Source organism: Panulirus ornatus, chromosome 35, assembly GCF_036320965.1.
Source record: "Panulirus ornatus isolate Po-2019 chromosome 35, ASM3632096v1, whole genome shotgun sequence".
NCBI classification, from domain to species: Eukaryota; Metazoa; Arthropoda; class Malacostraca; order Decapoda; family Palinuridae; genus Panulirus; species Panulirus ornatus.
Window position 1 is genome coordinate 6,273,954 of NC_092258.1, and position 18,005 is coordinate 6,291,958.

Genomic DNA, 18,005 nt, shown 5'->3' on the forward strand with positions numbered 1-18,005 from the left:
GTTAGTCATTTTTGGCACGGATGCAGAGTTTGTCTCGAATGTTGACAGCATCTAAAGGTGACTTAGTCCTGGCTGCCAGCTAAGCTGTGAGGACACTTTATTTTTATTACATACTTTGAAACACAACATACGTGTGTATTAATGATACAAGCAATGTGCTGCGAATGTTCTGGTAGGGATTTAGGAAAATCATATCACCCGTAGCTTCTGTTGGTAATTTGCGTAGTTGACGTCTTCCATAATCGTTTCATGGCAGATGTGGGTTACCTACCTGTCGTACCAATATCGACGTCATACGTTGTGACGTCACAATATAGGCGGGGTGAGGTCTGGGAATGGAGGAGCTGGTTACTGTGGTGGGATGGGGGAGGGGCCAAGTCGGGCCTTGTGTGCGTGGTGGCTGGGGTACGCGTGCCTGCCAGGTTGGGGTAAGGTGTGCAGCAATCATCCGCCAGTCTCGTGGTGGCCTCCACCTGGGTTGTGTGAATTTGTGCGCTTATTCATATCATCCTGTCATGTTGGAACATACCAGCAGCTAAAAGAAAGGACAATATCCTGCTTAGGCTGCGGCTGTCGAGAGAAAACTTAAGCGTGGGATCTGTAAAGTGCTGCTTAATTACTTTGGGTTTTTGAAGAACCAGTTCGCTAATACAGAGTTGGGAAAGTTGAATATCTCTGTATGTAAGTATGGTAGTAGTAGCAAATAGGAAGTTGTTACCTCTAATTAAGTTAACATTCGTCCACTGTTGTGAAGTCTTAATAAGCAGTTCTAGTCGGGATGTGTGCGTACCGGTCAGCAAACATGGTTTGGAGACGTTCACAGAAAGTAGGAACAAATTTGTCTTGTTACCTCTCGGCTGAGTTGTTGAGTGAGTGTAATACGCTTAGTCCTGTACCTGAAATGATGTATGAGGATTCTAAAGTGGTTAACAGTGTGAGTATTGTAACAGGAAGAGGTCAGGTAGTAAGAGAAGCAGGCCGAGGCTTCGTACTCGGCCAACCATCCTTCGTTGTCTGTGCCCTATGTACCTTTGATTGGTTGAATTATCAAAATTTTTGATATGTATATAGGTGCAGGTAATTAAAATGTTGATTGGTGTCGCGCGTAACATGGAAATCAAAAGATAACCTGTTTATCGCATGTAAAAAAGGTTTGTGAAGGACCCACCAGTGGGGTTTTGCGGTGTGTATGTTTTCAAGGTGCCTCTTAACTACAGATCTTTGGACAAGTATAACGAGCAAATTTGCCCTATGAAATAGTGTTACTCCAACCACGTCGGTGTTTAGAAGGAAGCATCGTTAAGTTGTATTGTCTTAAGTGCAGATGGTGTGGATTATACTTTTTTTTTAGAGATTAATATAAAAAGTAAAACCCGGATGTGTTTCTATCGCTTTTTTTTTTTTTAGTTATTTTTTGTTCACATTACTTCTCTTCGTTGCCACCAGTCGTACCTGATAAGGTGTTTGAAAAGTTGATGACTGATTGTTAACGAAGATTATTAAAGTAGCCGAAAAGAAAACCTACCCCTCTCCAGTATCATTAAGCAGTTATCAGTCGTTCAAAACAGTTCTCCGATTTGTTTGTTGGGGTATGGGATCTGTGGATGTAGTGGTTCTCTTCAGGCAGAATGAAGCAAGCTTCCGTCAGTCTGATTGATTTTTCATAGGTTTAACCAGATTGTTGTCAGCGATATTCATTTTTCTTTTAAACCAAAGCTCGAGGTTTTCATAACTGGTCTTTGTTCTGCAGACTGGAAGATGAAATCGGAATCTATAGTAGGGGGAAGGGTTTGCAGATCAGTAAATGCTAATGCTTATTCCACATGACTGCTTGAAAGGACGCATGCCAGTGAGACTTATTCATTTCCTGGCGATACATTGCCAAGGCGGGAAAGATGATGGGATGTTTAAGAAAAATTTGTTTTAATCTACTTTATCCTCCATCCAAACATATTTGTTTAGATAGGTACTAAAGTGTTTTTGATGGTCCGAAATAAAACAGGTTTGTTCTGACTTACTCTGATGAGGACCTGTATGGGTCGAAAGCTTAAAATTCTTCGGCAAATATGGTACATTGTGAAAATGTTTTGTTTGTGCAGTTCTTCCGTCAGAGCATCAGGCACGTAAGGGTTGGCTGTGCACCTTTTCTGTGTTGAATGTTTTCCTGATTTACTAGACAGGTGATGTTGGCAGCTATTTTAGAGTGGAGGGAAGCGGGCAGAAAGCTGTGTTCGACCTTGCACGTCTGTGATTCTGTTTGAATTAGCTCTTGGAGCTTTTTTTTGTGATTCAGATTGTAGACGTTTGTTGGTGCTTTTACATGTAATGGAAATCTTTCCTAAATGACATATATATATACATATATATTTTAACAAGGCTGGGGACTCTGAACAAAGGACTTTGTTTAAATAGTGTGTGGTGGGTCGTTGCTGTTAACCTTCAGCCTGTCTTGACGCCCACCAACATCACCACCGCGCTTGCAGCATTCATTGAAGGTTAGACCAAAACGAGGAGGCTGGGAAGGAGGGACTCCTAATTTAGTTATGATGAGGCTTTACCATGCAGTGATTTTGGTGTGGATATGCGAAGTTCCTGGCCAGGATCATGTAAGTTATGCCGGTTTGTTCGTTCGTGTAGGATACGTAATGTACAATGATGCATGATCACGATGCGGAACTAGCATGTGTGTTGTCTACGGTGTGATTTTCCCCTTTAGGACAAATGTGGATTAACAGAAAAAGCACATGTTAAATCCACATGAAATGAATGGTATGGTAATGGCAGTATGATTATTTCTGGTGTAAAACATGAAAGAATATCTGGCCGTGTTAGTGTTTCCTGTGGTTGTGTTCAAGGTTACTTTTTGGGAAATGTGTCTTGCTAATTATCCACGATCCCCAGTCTTAAGACTTATGAGTGTTTATTGGAACGGTGTAAATATCGTGGTTACCAGTGTATATATATATATATATATATATATATATATATATATATATATATATATATATATATATATGTGTGTGTGTGTGTGTGTATACGAATAAAGTGCATATGAACGCGCACCTTCATAGAACATACAAACCTCCAACAGCCAGGATCGAACCCGGGACCCCTGTGCCACAGGCGGGAATGCTACCGCCTGTCTAGCTGTAGCATTCCCGTCTGTGGCACAGGGGTCCGGGGTTCGATCCTGGCTGTTGGAGGTTTGTGTGATACATATATGTGTGTGTGTGTGTTTACCAGTCCGCCTGCCCGAGGTTACACGACGAATAAAAAGTCTCTTTTGGCGAGAGTGCATCATTGGGAGTACAGTCTCGTCAAAGATCTTACTCCTAAGGAATTGTATATCTCTACTGCTGGAAGTAGCGCATCCTTGGATTGCAGGAACCTTTATAAAGGTCCTGGTTAACACCTGAACTCGATGTAAACACAAAAGTTGGTCGTAGGGTAATTGATAACAAGTAGTGGTGATGTGAGAAGGAGATGGAATGAGTATTTTGAAGGTTTGTTGAATGTGTCTGATGACAGAGTGGCAGATATAGGGTGTTTGGGTCGAGGTGGTGTGCAAAGTGAGAGGGTTAGGGAAAATGATTTGGTAAACAGAGAAGAGGTAGTAAAAGCTTTGCGGAAGATGAAAGCCGGCAAGGCAGCAGGTTTGGATGGTATTGCAGTGGAATTTATTAAAAAAGGGGGTGACTGTATTGTTGACTGGTTGGTAAGGTTATTTAATGTATGTATGACTCATGGTGAGGTGCCTGAGGATTGGCGGAATGCTTGCATAGTGCCATTGTACAAAGGCAAAGGGGATAAGAGTGAGTGCTCAAATTACAGAGGTATAAGTTTGTTGAGTATTCCTGGTAAATTATATGGGAGGGTATTGATTGAGAGGGTGAAGGCATGTACAGAGCATCAGATTGGGGAAGAGCAGTGTGGTTTCAGAAGTGGTAGAGGATGTGTGGATCAGGTGTTTGCTTTGAAGAATGTATGTGAGAAATACTTAGAAAAGCAAATGGATTTGTATGTAGCATTTATGGATCTGGAGAAGGCATATGATAGAGTTGATAGAGATGCTCTGTGGAAGGTATTAAGAATATATGGTGTGGGAGGAAAGTTGTTAGAAGCAGTGAAAAGTTTTTATCGAGGATGTAAGGCATGTGTACGTGTAGGAAGAGAGGAAAGTGATTGGTTCTCAGTGAATGTAGGTTTGCGGCAGGGGTGTGTGATGTCTCCATGGTTGTTTAATTTGTTTATGGATGGGGTTGTTAGGGAGGTAAATGCAAGAGTTTTGGAAAGAGGGGCAAGTATGAAGTCTGTTGGGGATGAGAGAGCTTGGGAAGTGAGTCAGTTGTTGTTCGCTGATGATACAGCGCTGGTGGCGGATTCATGTGAGAAACTGCAGAAGCTGGTGACGGAGTTTGGTAAAGTGTGTGGAAGAAGAAAGTTAAGAGTAAATGTCAATAAGAGCAAGGTTATGAGGTACAGTAGGGTTGAGGGTCAAGTCAATTGGGAGGTGAGTTTGAATGGTGAGAGGCTGGAGGAAGTGAAGTGTTTTAGATATCTGGGAGTGGATCTGTCAGCGGATGGAACCATGGAAGCGGAAGTGGATCATAGGGTGGGGGAGGGGGCGAAAATTTTGGGAGCCTAGAAAAATGTGTGGAAGTCGAGAACATTATCTCGGAAAGCAAAAATGGGTATGTTTGAAGGAATAGTGGTTCCAACAATGTTGTATGGTTGCGAGGCGTGGGCTATGGATAGAGTTGTGCGCAGGAGGATGGATGTGCTGGAAATGAGATGTTTGAGGACAATGTGTGGTGTGAGGTGGTTTGATCGAGTAAGTAACGTAAGGGTAAGAGAGATGTGTGGAAATAAAAAGAGCGTGGTTGAGAGAGCAGAAGAGGGTGTTTTGAAATGGTTTGGGCACATGGAGAGAATGAGTGAGGAAAGATTGACCAAGAGGATATATGTGTCGGAGGTGGAGGGAACGAGGAGAAGAGGGAGACCAAATTGGAGGTGGAAAGATGGAGTGAAAAGGATTTTGTGTGATCGGGGCCTGAACATGCAGGAGGGTGAAAGGAGGGCAAGGAATAGAGTGAATTGGAGCGATGTGGTATACAGGGGTTGACGTGCTGTCAGTGGATTGAATCAAGGCATGTGAAGCGTCTGGGGTAAACCATGGAAAGCTGTGTAGGTATGTATATTTGCGTGTGTGGACGTGTGTATGTACATGTGTATGGGGGGGGTTGGGCCATTTCTTTCGTCTGTTTCCTTGCGCTACCTCGCAAACGCGGGAGACAGCGACAAAGTATAAAAAAAAAAAAAAAAATATATATATATATATATATATATATATATATATATATATATATATATATATATATATATATATATTACGTTACGATTCCTATCCTGGCAGTGTCGCCAATTCTTCTTACGCGTCTTTCTGGAAGGTCCGTTAATTGTTTTTACTATGCGCACTGGATAACGTATGGGATTAAAGCAAACACCAGGTTAAAGCTACATATAATACAAGAAATAAGAATACAAGATGACAAACACATTAATCGGGTACAAACACTTTCGTTAACAACATTCAATGTTCCACATACTACATTCCAGGTAAGATTTCAGACCTGATCTCTTTCCTTTATGACAAGTTGACTATAAAAGCATGGCAAGACCTTGTTTGTGGAAGGCCGCTCCCGACCTGCCCTCATCTGTCTGGTCTACTGATCCGTCCACAGCTCCAGCAGGCGTCTCAGTGGCCATGGCTCTCAGACTCTGTCTTCTGATGTCTTCCTGCTGGAGGCTAGACTTTGTCTCGTAATGTTGTGACTGCGGAGGTGACTGGTGGAGGGTCCCATGGAGGTGGTAAACTATACCGATGGTGTGGTGCATCTTCGTTTAAGTAGGAAGGTTTTGCCACTCTTGTGAACGCTAGAATCTGTGGATGTTTATCACAGTTCCATTACTTAGTGCATATCTGGAATACGTATCATTGTTTTTAGAATATTGATGCCGTAGACAATGAACTGTTCAAGAGATTTATGGATATAACAATCGGAGGACGTATCAAGAAATTGAGCGAAAATGATTAAGTTGAAGTACTATTATAGTACGTGTGGTGGACAGATGGAATGCAGTAACTGAAGGAATCATAAATGCAGCTTAAATAGATAGATATACGGTGTATGATGTTTAATAAATGGGGCAGCACGAGTGTAAAATTCTCTCTCCATAGAAAACAAATATGCAACTACGAATTTGTATTAAGAGATGGGCTCCATGATTGTAGAACTCCTCTGCGTTGCATAGATGGGTAAATATGAACATACACTTGTCAGACGATTTTGTTTATCGTCTAATGAAGTGTTATTACTAATTACAGTTACTTTGGTATGAGATTGTAAAGTGGGTGTTATGAAACCACAGATACAAGTTTAGGGATACATTTCTTAATGTTCTTAAGGTGACAGATGCTTTAAACCGCACGTCTTGCTGAAGGATGGTGGTGGTAGCATTGTGCTCATGGGATCAAGCGGATGGCTAAGGTCGCTCTGCTTTCAGCCCCTGGTGTAAGGTTGCGCAGGAATATTAAGTTACGGTTGGCACTGAAGTTGGTATTCAGACACTTGACTTGCAGACTGCAAATGATAGGAATACGAAAGGTTCTTATGGATGTAACTGTTAGGGGAGGCGTTTTACCCAGGACAGCGGCTTTTAAGCCCTGCTTTGGTTTTTTTTTGGGTTATGACTTCTTATGCATGACGGCGTGACGTATAGCCTGACCTTTACAAGCCATCATATGCAAATTTCATACCGTACCTGGTTGCCATAAACTTGTCTGCGACCTTCATTCATGTGTATGCGGAAAGCCTTCAGTGGACGCCACACGAAATATATATATATATATATATATATATATACACACACACACAACGTGTAGATCTGCTCGTGTCATGCATGCTCAAGTTAGCCCACAAAAGGCCAAATGCTTTGTCGTTCTATTGGCGTCAGCTGAGGGCTGTCCGCATACACATGAATGAATGTCGCGGACGAGTTTATGGCAATCGTGTCCACTACACAAGACGAACGTCATTTAGCCACACTTGATGCTCAGATGTCTTAGCATTGGAGAGTGTTGTACAGCTAGACTCGGCTGTTTTGAGGTTTACCGCAAGTGAGAAGTCATCGTAGCGAGGGTTATCATCGTCAATTGACGGATGGGAGTCGTGTATTAGAAAATACACTTTGAGTACATTCTTTTCCTTTTACTAAACGTAGCGCAGCTTTACAGCTTCAGAAAGTCCGGGGGGTTTATTGTGTGCATATATATATATATATATATATATATATATATATATATATATATATATATATATATATATATATATATCCCTAGGGAGAGGGAAGAAAGAATAATGCTCACGCATTCCCTACTTGTCGTAGAAAGCGACTAAAAGAAGTGGATGCCTGGAAATCCTCCCATCGTGTATTTTTTTCCCAAAAGGAAGAACATAGCAAGAAGCCAAGTGAGGATTTATCCTTCTACGGCTCTGTCATTTGTTCTTAACGCTATCCTACTTACGAGAAAGGGGCGAGCTTGTATGAAAAACGCGTATTTATGGTATTTTGAAGACTACTTAATGTATATTCAGGAGGCCCCAAGGAGAAACATTGCATATTTGTTTATTACATGTTTACATGCCCATAGTGTGCACGATGTTATTTGTAAGTGCTGATTTGTTTAAAGTTTTGTTAGTTGTACTGTTGCTGTAAGCATAACTAACATTGCTTCAGAACTGTTGAAAATTAACACTTTTCAAAACCATGTAAATTAGTTCCTCGTTCATTGTGAATCAAGAATCATTAAGTTCTATTTTGTACTTTTTGTACTGTGTCACATGTAGCTGGCAGTTTTAACTTTGAAGTTCAGATGTATGCGTGAAGACTACTGTTTTGTAGCTAAAACCTTTTTTATTTACCTTGTACTGTTTTCTTTATTTCAGAATGTTTGAAAAAGTAGGACGGTTATGTCCTCATCACTTACTAGTGTTAACATTTTCTCATTTTTTCTTTAGAAAGGAGAGATTGAGAAGGAGAGTTTGGAATCTTCTGTGCCGTCATCATCCTCTCTTTCGGAGACTCGACCAGACACCCCCGAGACCACCTCTGCCCACTCGGCAACCCCCGAGCCACCACACATACAGCATCAAGCTACCACTAGTCCAGAGATGTTCAAATCACCCCTCAAGCAAATAGAGTACCTCAATGGTGGGTATCTTGTAAGGAGACAGTGATGGGTAATGTTTTGTTAGGTTTTACGTTGAAAGAGAAACCCTTGTCAATATTTGTGATGGTTTCCCATGGTCGGAAGTAGTTGGTATGCTGCCAACATCCAGGGAGGTACATTTCCAGTATTACGCACATGGGTATCGGGAGGACTAGTGACAGCTACTAAGTGAGCCAGCACTATAGTGGTTGTCAAGTTGCACTCGTCTGACTGCAGGTACCTGTCTTTTCTTCCTGCCTCACCCACATGTGGACTACTGGTATCATATCCACAAACACAATCTCTTCGTGTCATGCATAACACTTGGCAACACTTAACACACACAGCTCATTCTTCTTAACTCGGAGATTTTTTTTACGGTGAACACTACATGCTAGCCCTACCTTTTAGTAGGGTGGGAAAAGCAAATTGGAAATCCTTCCCTCTCCTTTTCCATGTCCAAAAGAAGGAACAGAAACGCAGGCCAAATGAGGATTTTTACTGAGGCTTGTATATATGGCTTGTATATATATATTATCCCTGGGGATAGGGGAGAAAGAATACTTCCCGTGTATTCCCTTCGTGTCGTAGAAGACCACTAAAAGGGGAGGGAGCAGGGGGATGGAAATCCTCCTCTTCTGTTTTTAATTTTCCAAAAGCAGGAACAGATAAGGGAGCCAAGTCAGGATATTTCCTTTAAGGCTCAGTCCTTTGTTCTTAACGCTACCTCGCTGATGTGGGAAATGGCGTATATATGCATATACTAGAACACGCGCACCACTGACCTGAAATAATATATATATATATATATATATATATATATATATATATATATATATATATATATATATATTATTTCAGGTCAGTGGTGCGCGTGTTCTAGTATATGCATATAGCCCGCGAGGAAAATGAAACCATCCGCTAACGCTTGTTTACCATTGGTGTCTTTTCCTTGCTTATCATCTGACTTTTATGTCTTTTATCTCATTCTTGTATCCCCCGATGATGCGATAGTTACACGAAAGTGCACTTGGGAACTTAACAGTGTTAAGTTCCCAAAAAACTGGAGGAAGTGAAGTGTTTTAGATATCAGCGAGTGGATTTGGCAGCGGATGGAACCTTGGAAGCAGAAGTGAGTCACAGGGTGGGGGAAGGGGGCGAAGGTTCTGGGAGCGTTGAAAAATGTGTGGAAGGCGAGAACATTATATCGGAAAGCAGGAATAGGTATGTTTGAAGGAATGGTGGTTCCAGCAGTGTTATGTGGTTGCGAGGCGTGGGCTGTAGATAGAGTTGTGTGGAGGAGGGTGGATGTGTTGGAAATGAGATGTTTGAGGAAAATATGTGTTGTGAGGTGGTTTGATTTAGTAACTAAAGTAATGAAAGATTAAGAGAGATGTGTGGTAATAAAAAGAGTGTGGTTGATAGAGCAGAGGGGGGGGGGGTTGAAGTGGTTTGGTCACATTATATATATAATGTTGTAAAGGGTCACAGTTGAGCGCGTGATCAAGTATATTCCTATGAGTCCACGGGGAAATGAAACTATAAGTCCCCAAGGGCACTTGTGTAATAATCACATCATCAAGTGAGATGCAAGAAAGAAATATGTTATTTGATATACAACGAAGAGACGTAGCTAGGACGCCATTTAGTAAACCAAATGGCATCCTTGCTCTTCATTTGCCTTGCCATGTACAAAAATCATTGTCCACCATCTACAGTGTTGTCCTACACACAACTTAATGGTCTGCCCCACATTCCTTGGTTCATCTTTGGACAGCACATCAACCCCTACCCCATGCATCACTTCAATCTAATTATTCTTTTTGTATTAAATGAAAGGTTATATTTGTATTTTATGTTTTTACTAGTAAAAAAATCCAAATGTTTATATTTGTGCATTGCATAATGTTAATGAGAATGATGTTTCAGGGCCAGATCAGATTATACCTTCTGATTGCATTAAGACATGGGAACCTTCTGGATCTGTTAAATTGAAAATTGGTGATCATGGTCCTTCAGCACACACACCAGTATCAGTACCCACTCTCTTGAAGAAGGCTGCTGAAAAGTAAGTAGAGTATTACACTTGGGAAATTAAAGCATACTAATTTCATAGTTAATCTAATCACGCATAGTTTGTTTCTATGTTGAAGTTTTGGTGCACTTATGTTCCCTTGGATTTATAGACTTGAAAAATGGTATCATCTCTAATGGGTTTTTTATTTGCATATCTGAAAGTGCTTCTACTGTAAGATATAAGATTTTAAATGGATGCTCGCCAGTTTAAGGAATGATGCATTGCACATTGAGAGCAAGAGAGTGGGTAGGAGCAAATACAGCCTGTGTTCATCTTGATGAGACAGGAATTGGCAATAAATTGTGAAAGAATTGTAAAACAGTATTCAAGTTACCAGTATTTCTTGAACTGTAGCTTCTTAAGATTAACCTGATTCTTGTTTGATGATAATGAGCCATTGTAGGGTAAACTTGTTTAACTGATAGCACATTTAAGAGGACAAATAAAATTGTACACCAGAGTCAGTATAGTTTTCCTTGAGGTTTATTTTTTGATCATTTACTTCTGGTAAATTGTTTGATGTTGATCAGGTTTGGTAAAAAGTCCAAAGTCGATGATATTTAACTGTGTTTTAAGATAGATATATTGCATATTTACTGACATGTATTTTGTGTGTTTGTGTATTCAGAGCATGAACAACTGTTTGTAGTTTTCCCAATAGAGTTGATATGCATCACATTGAAGTTACTGTATTCATCTCATTCATCAAATTAATTTTAAAGAATTAGAATTGCACATTCTTGCATGCAGTTTTCTATGATGTAGTTCTGAATTCTTAAATTCTAAATATTTCCTGGATTTTGATTGGTTCAGTATCGATTTCAGGATCTAAGATTAATCAAGTTCAGATGGAGTACAATCATAAATTCCTTTTTTTTCCCCTCATGTTGGAATTGTATACATGTTGCCAATACTCACTTTATTTCTCAAGTTGCCATGGTAGGGTAACTTAAGTGAAGGCACCTTAGAAAGCTCAAGCTTTGGAAAATTATCATGAATGTGAAACAACATATAAACATCAATTATAGAACTTCTCAAAGACTTTTATGTTGGCACTATCATTGTAGAATATATTTCTTTTATTTCCTAGGTACCCCAACACGAATGCCTTGTGTGTGAAGCGAGGTGGAGAATGGAAGAACATCACTTACAGTGAATATTATAATCAGGTTTGGATCATGGCTAAAGCTTTTATCAAGCTTGGGCTGCAGCCATTCCATGGAGTGTGCATCCTTGGTTTCAATTCACCAGAATGGTTTATTTCAGACTTGGCGGCAATCTTTGCTGGGTAAGTAACATCCCCTGTAAGAGGCACAGGAAACTGATGTTTGTCAAGCTTAAGAGTGAAATTGATAATTTAATAATTTACAGCTTATCTTTAGATGTTACTTAATAAAAGCAAATCTAAATCGCATGGCTGTAGAAATGAAATTGTTTCTCAGTTGTTTAGCCATCCATTTCTGTTCAGACTGCTTGCTCTGATATAACTATTATTAGTTTAACTGCAAGTTTACAGGCCGAGTTTCACACAGGATGGTAGTTAACTAGTTCCGCAAGTACCCTATTAAATGAGATCTTCCAAGATTGTACTAAGCAGATTAGAGTGCTTCATTGATCCTTTGTGGATCCTGGCCTTAGAGGATATGTGGATAAAGTTTTGCATTATATATGATGCATACCATACATATATGTAATAAAACTACTCTTTTCAGTGGCTTTGCTGCTGGTATCTACACAACAAATTCTCCTGAGTCCTGTGAGCACTGTGCTCAAGATTGTGACGCACAGATTTGGGTGGTTGAAGATCAAAAGCAGTTGGAAAAGGTGCTCAAGATCCGTGGAAATCTTCCTTCATTGAAAAACATTATCCAGTACAGTGGAAAACCAACTGTAGATGGTGTCATAAGTTGGGAAGAAGCCATGGCTCTTGGTAAACAGCAACCAGATAGTGAATTAGATGCCAGACTGCGACGTATTGCCATAAACCAATGTTCCACATTAATATACACTTCTGGTACCACTGGTCTACCGAAAGGTGTTATGCTGAGCCATGATAACATAACATGGGTTGCTCATGCAAACTGTATTAATGCTGATTTTCATGCTGGCAAAGAATCGGTGGTAAGCTTCTTGCCATTATCTCATGTAGCTGCACAACTTGCTGACATCTACATTACCATGTATGCAGGTGCCACATGTTACTTTGCAATGCCAGATGCCTTAAAAGGCAGTCTTGGGAACACGCTCAAAGAAGTAAGGCCTACCAGGTTCATTGGTGTCCCACGTGTATGGGAAAAGTTCCATGAGAAGATGACAGAAGTAGGACGCAAAACTACCGGAGTGAAAAGATCAATTGCCACATGGGCAAAATCTCTAGGACTAGAAACAAGCACACGTAAACAACGACAGGATTTCTCAAAGCCTTTTGGGTATTCCGTGGCTAATGCAATAGTTTTCAGGAAGATAAAAGCAGCTCTAGGGTTTGATAGATGTGAACTCTTCCTTTCTGGTGCTGCACCAATAGCCCCAGATATTGTTCGGTACTTCCATAGCCTTGACATCCCCCTCACAGAAGTCTATGGTATGTCTGAATCATCTGGTCCCCATACTATATCAATGGAGAAAGCCTTCAGATTTGGCAGCTGTGGTCTCACTATTCCAGGTTGCTATACAAAACTAGATAATCCAGACAAAGAGGGCAATGGTGAGGTGTGCATGGGTGGCCGACATGTTTGCATGGGATATTTAGGAATGGAAGACAAAACTAATGAATCCATTGATGATGAAGGTTGGCTCCACTCCGGTGATGTTGGCAAACTAGACAGTGACGGATTTTTGTTTATCACTGGTCGGATCAAAGAACTCATTATCACTGCAGGTGGTGAAAACGTAGCTCCAGTTCTGCTTGAAGACAACTTGAAAGCTGAACTGTCATGCCTCAGCAACTGTATGCTCATAGGTGACAAAAGAAAGTTTCTGTCCATCCTCCTAACGTTAAAAGTAAGTTATTGATATTAGATTTTTTTTGGTTTGGTAGGGAATACACAGTATGTAGATCAGTTTTGGAGAGTGTAAGTGATTTGAACTCAAAAGCAAGGGTTCGTTATGAATGGTTAAGAATATGTGATGAAACCAGGACATGAAGCAGCTGAGGGGTTTTGCCATTTGGTATGAGTGTTGCATAGTACTCGCTGCTTAAAGACAAAGGAGATGTTAGGATGGAGTAAAAAAGACTGGAAGTATTGGGGGCTTAAAGAGAAGAGTGAGAGGCATGCATGAGATAGAATTAATTGGATTAATGTGGTATATGGATGGAAATTGCCATCAATGGGCTGAACTGGGTCCTATAAAAATCTAAATAAAGCATGAAATAGTCTGTAGGGCTTGGCTGTTGGTGGTAGGTTCTGGTTTCATTACATTATACACAACAGCTAGGAGAAATAGTTTGATATGAATAAAAATTCATACATGTGTGTTTTATCAGATACTCAAGTTTCCATGTACAGGGAGGAGGAATAGGAGAATAGTTGATCCTTTTAGTCTTGAGCTTGGTCGGTTCTTAATTTCCTTCCAATTCATCTTTCTAAATAAAAAATGAAAATTTACTCCATAAGGCTGGGAGAATGCGTGAAAAGAGGGAGGTAAGAGTGAATGTGAATAAATGCATGGTTATTAGATTTGCCATTGGAGAAAAAGGTTTGTTGGGTGTTGAGTTTGAATTAAGAAAACTTGAAGTGTTTTGGATACCATGGGAGCTGAAGAGTGAGAGGATGTATGATGAGGAAGTTTTTGGGAGCATTGAAGAATTGTGGAGAGAGGTTTATATCAGAAAGGGGAAAGATATGCATATTTAAAGTTACAATAGTTCTGATGGTGTTGTACAAGGCACGGGATCTAGATGAGAATGTAAGGATGAGGATGAATGTGTGGAAAATTAAATGTGAAGAGGGCTGATTAAGAAATGGGGAATGATAGTTTTGGTTGTTAAAAAGTATGATTGAGAGTGAAGAAAATGTGCTGAAATGGACATGTATGTAAAGAGAATAGTTGGAGAGGACATTTGTAAGAAGTGGAGAGGACAAGGAGAGGGAGAACACCAAATTGGAAAGAGAATGATGGAGTGAATAACATTGTGACTGATAGGGTCCTAAACATGTAGGAGCCATAAAGATTGCTAGGGATATGAATTAGTGTGTTGTAATATACTCTATCATTACTTAATTGATCAACCCCCTTCACAAATATTGACATTTTATGCCAACATATTCACCCTTTTCCTTACATTTTCATCTGTACCCTATGCTTTGCATTCTTATCAGGAATTCTGTTCATTCATATGTACATCATATTCTGCTGTTTTACTTGCTTTAACTTCCTTAGAGGAAAAATAAAAACTTAAATTACGTATTTGAATTGAATTTTTAGTCTGTGACTATTAAATTAGTACTGTACAGGCATGCTGTTCAAACATGATGACTTTGGGTCAGCAAAACCATTTTGGTGCCAGCTTGCTGTCAAGATTCTAGTTAGTTGTTGTATAAGGTGTTTTAAAGCTGAAGAATTGGCTAGAAAATTATGCAAAATTTTGTACTACAGTTCTTATTCGAGATGTTAAACATAGTTAAATGAATATTGATTTATTAGTCAAACTTAGCCCTACCAAAATCTTTGATAACTTAAATATTAGAACACTTAAAACATTCTACTCAAAAGACTTCACATTAAGTGTACATAACTTCTCCCACAGACCAACATGAATCTCGACACAGGTGAACCCTATGATACCTTGACTCCAGCTTGCATAGATTGGTGTCGTAGTGTTGGATCATCAGCCAAAACTGTACAGGATGTGTTGGCAGGTCCAGATGTTAACATCATGAGGGCTATCCAAGATGGCATTGATCGTGCTAACAAAGTGGCCCCCTCAAATGCACAGAGAATACAAAAGTGGACCATACTTCCCAGAGACTTCTCTATGCCTGGTGGAGAACTTGGTAGGTTAACATTCATTTGGGAACCTCTCCCCACCTTTAAGGAGTCTTTATTCTTCCAGCAGGACCTATACTTTGTTCTCTTGGTATATATGCAGTGATCATTGAAAACTAGGGAATACAATTTTTCCAGATGCATGACATCATATAGCATCGCTTCCTTTATGTATCTAATGTCAAGGGTATGCAAAACTTGCTTTGTTAGTGCTTGTACCTAAGATTCATGTGAGAAATTGGTAACTGAGTATGGAAGAATGCATGAAAGAAGGTGAGTAAGGTAGAGGGACAGATTAGATTGGGTTTTGTTTGAATGGAGAGAAATTGGAGTAAGTAAAGTGTTTTACATATCTAGGAATGGACATGGCAGCAAATGAAACTATGGAAGCAGAAATGAGTCGTAGGATGGGTAAGGGGGCAAAGGTTCTGGGAGGATTGAAGAATGAGTGGAAATTATCTGAGAGGGTGGAATTGGTTATGTTTGAAGGTATAATAGTAGCACCTATTTTATATGGTTGTGAGGCATGAGTTATAGATGAGGGAGTGCGGAGGAGGGTGGATGTGTTGGAAATGAAATCTTTGTGGACAGTATGTGGAGTGCGATGGTTTGATATTGTAAGTAATAAAAGTGTAATGAAAAGTGTGGTTGAGAGAGTTGAAGAAGCTTTGCTGAAATGGTGTGAATTTTTGGAGAAAATGTGTGAGAAGTTAACAAAGAGGATATAATTGTCAGAAGTACAGGGAACATGGAAAAGAGGAGACCAAACTTAGATAGAAGGATAGAGTTTAAAAAGATTTTGAGCTATTGGAAGCCTGAACATGCAAGAGAGTGAAAGGTGTGCATGGGACAGTGGATTGGAACAATGTGTACAGAGGTCAATGGATTGAACCAGGGCATGTGAAAAAGGCTGGGGGAAACCATGGAAGGGTCTGTGGGGCCTGATTGTGGATAGGGAGCTGTGGTTTCGTTGCATGACACATAACTTGAGAATGGATGTGAGCAATTGTGGCATTTCTTTGTCTGTTCCTGGTGCTTCCTTCCAGATGTGGGAAAGGACAATTAAGTGTGAAAATATAAAGAAAAAAAGAAGTGTGATAATAAAAAGAGTATACTTGAGGGTTGAAGGGGGTGTACTGAAGTGGTTTAGAGACATGAAAAGGAAGAATAAGAAGTTGACTAAGATATTCATCGGAAATTGAGTAGTACAAGAAGAGGAAGACTAAATTGGAGATTGAAAGTTGGAGTAAAAGATGTTTTGAGTAATCTGGTTGGGGAGAGGGTCTCCCTGTCAGCCCATCAGAGACTCTCAGAGGCCTGTGAAATAGTGTGTGTTTTGTCATAACATACATTGTATCATAGACTGATTATAACTGACACTTCAGTATTACCCATCTTGTACATTTGGATTTTATAAGAATCTGCTTAATGCATGTTTCATACGTAGGATTATCTGCCTACCTTTAACAACTGCTTTTATCAACAGGTCCTACCATGAAGTTGAAGCGTCCAGTTGTCACACAAAAATACAGTGAAACAATAGAAAGATTCTACGAAGGATGAACAAAGTTGCTTTACATATTTTCCCCTTGTATCTGGTGTAAGTGGATGTGTATTTTCATCACTTTTTCATATCGGGAATTTTATATGTGCATAATGTATATTATCCTGTGAAAATATGCTTACTAGCAAAAATCTCAAAGGTGCATTTAGATTTATTGTTCCTGATCTGATCTTGCCATGTGCCATTTCAAATAGTGCCTTTCAAAATGAAAATTTTGGATTGGAATGGTTATGTAAATATGTGTGATATGTTGTGCAGGGCTGTGTTTATTATGTAAAATAGGTTGTATCTTTAATTTGAATAAAACTGTGCAATGCAAGTCTCAGTTGTTTGTGCCACTTGGATGTTGTAAATACTTTTTGCACAAATCTGGGACCAGGTACTAGTTCGTCACTCTAAATAAGCGTTATTCAGATTTAATTTTTAAACATTTACCCAGTAATAACTGATGAACTTGAAGTCCTGGGTTGCTATATACTTTCTGAACTTGAGGTCAAATATTGCTATATATTCTCTTGTGTTTTGTTGAAAAATTAGTTATCGAGAGTCTGGAATATTTAGAGATGGCTGTTTAACACTGAGTTGTAAGAATGCTTGATTAATCTCAAAATAATGAGGTTTTGTCATTTAGAATGACCAGTCGATGATATCAGGGAAATGAAAATTAAGTACTTATATTAAAGTGTAAGGACCATTGCCAGTAATGTACTTGTGAGTACCAGTACAACTAAGTCAATTGTTAAACTGTAATAGATATATTTAATGCTCATTTTGAGAAATGGTAATTTTTGTTGTAGGCAAATGTACTACTGACTTAGTGATAGATTCATATGTAATTACTGTCAAATATGGTGCAAGTTTATATCTGTATATATGAACAGTATTGGTTAAGTAAATTATAGCAACATGGCCTGTTTCATTTTCCAGGTAGTGTAATACTTAAGTAATTTATATAAGTTGCTGCTTGTCTCCAGCCCCAGGAGTCCCTTCTATCCTTATGAGATTCCCACAACACTCTGGAAGCTAGGCACATGCACTGTTTGGGACCTCAGACAAAAAGTGCTGCGATGTTGCACGTGCATGTATGTGCAGAGTGTGCTGGGCAACCA

At 39.6% G+C, this 18,005-nt stretch overlaps 1 protein-coding gene across 5 annotated transcripts in view; it reads left to right on the forward strand.

Annotated features, from left to right (window-relative positions):
• LOC139760096 (long-chain-fatty-acid--CoA ligase ACSBG2-like) overlaps nt 1–17,803 on the forward strand; it is a 103,420-nt gene extending 85,617 nt beyond the window's left edge. For all 5 annotated transcript variants that reach the window (XM_071682925.1, XM_071682920.1, XM_071682922.1 and 2 more), the window contains 6 exons: nt 8,079–8,271; nt 10,199–10,337; nt 11,437–11,634; nt 12,059–13,346; nt 15,094–15,340; nt 16,819–17,803. In XM_071682925.1, the coding sequence (XP_071539026.1) occupies nt 8,079–8,271; nt 10,199–10,337; nt 11,437–11,634; nt 12,059–13,346; nt 15,094–15,340; nt 16,819–16,895 (2,142 nt within the window). In that variant the 3' untranslated portion in view covers nt 16,896–17,803. The remainder of the gene's footprint in view (nt 1–8,078; nt 8,272–10,198; nt 10,338–11,436; nt 11,635–12,058; nt 13,347–15,093; nt 15,341–16,818) is intronic.
• Nucleotides 17,804–18,005: the final 202 nt, after the last annotated feature.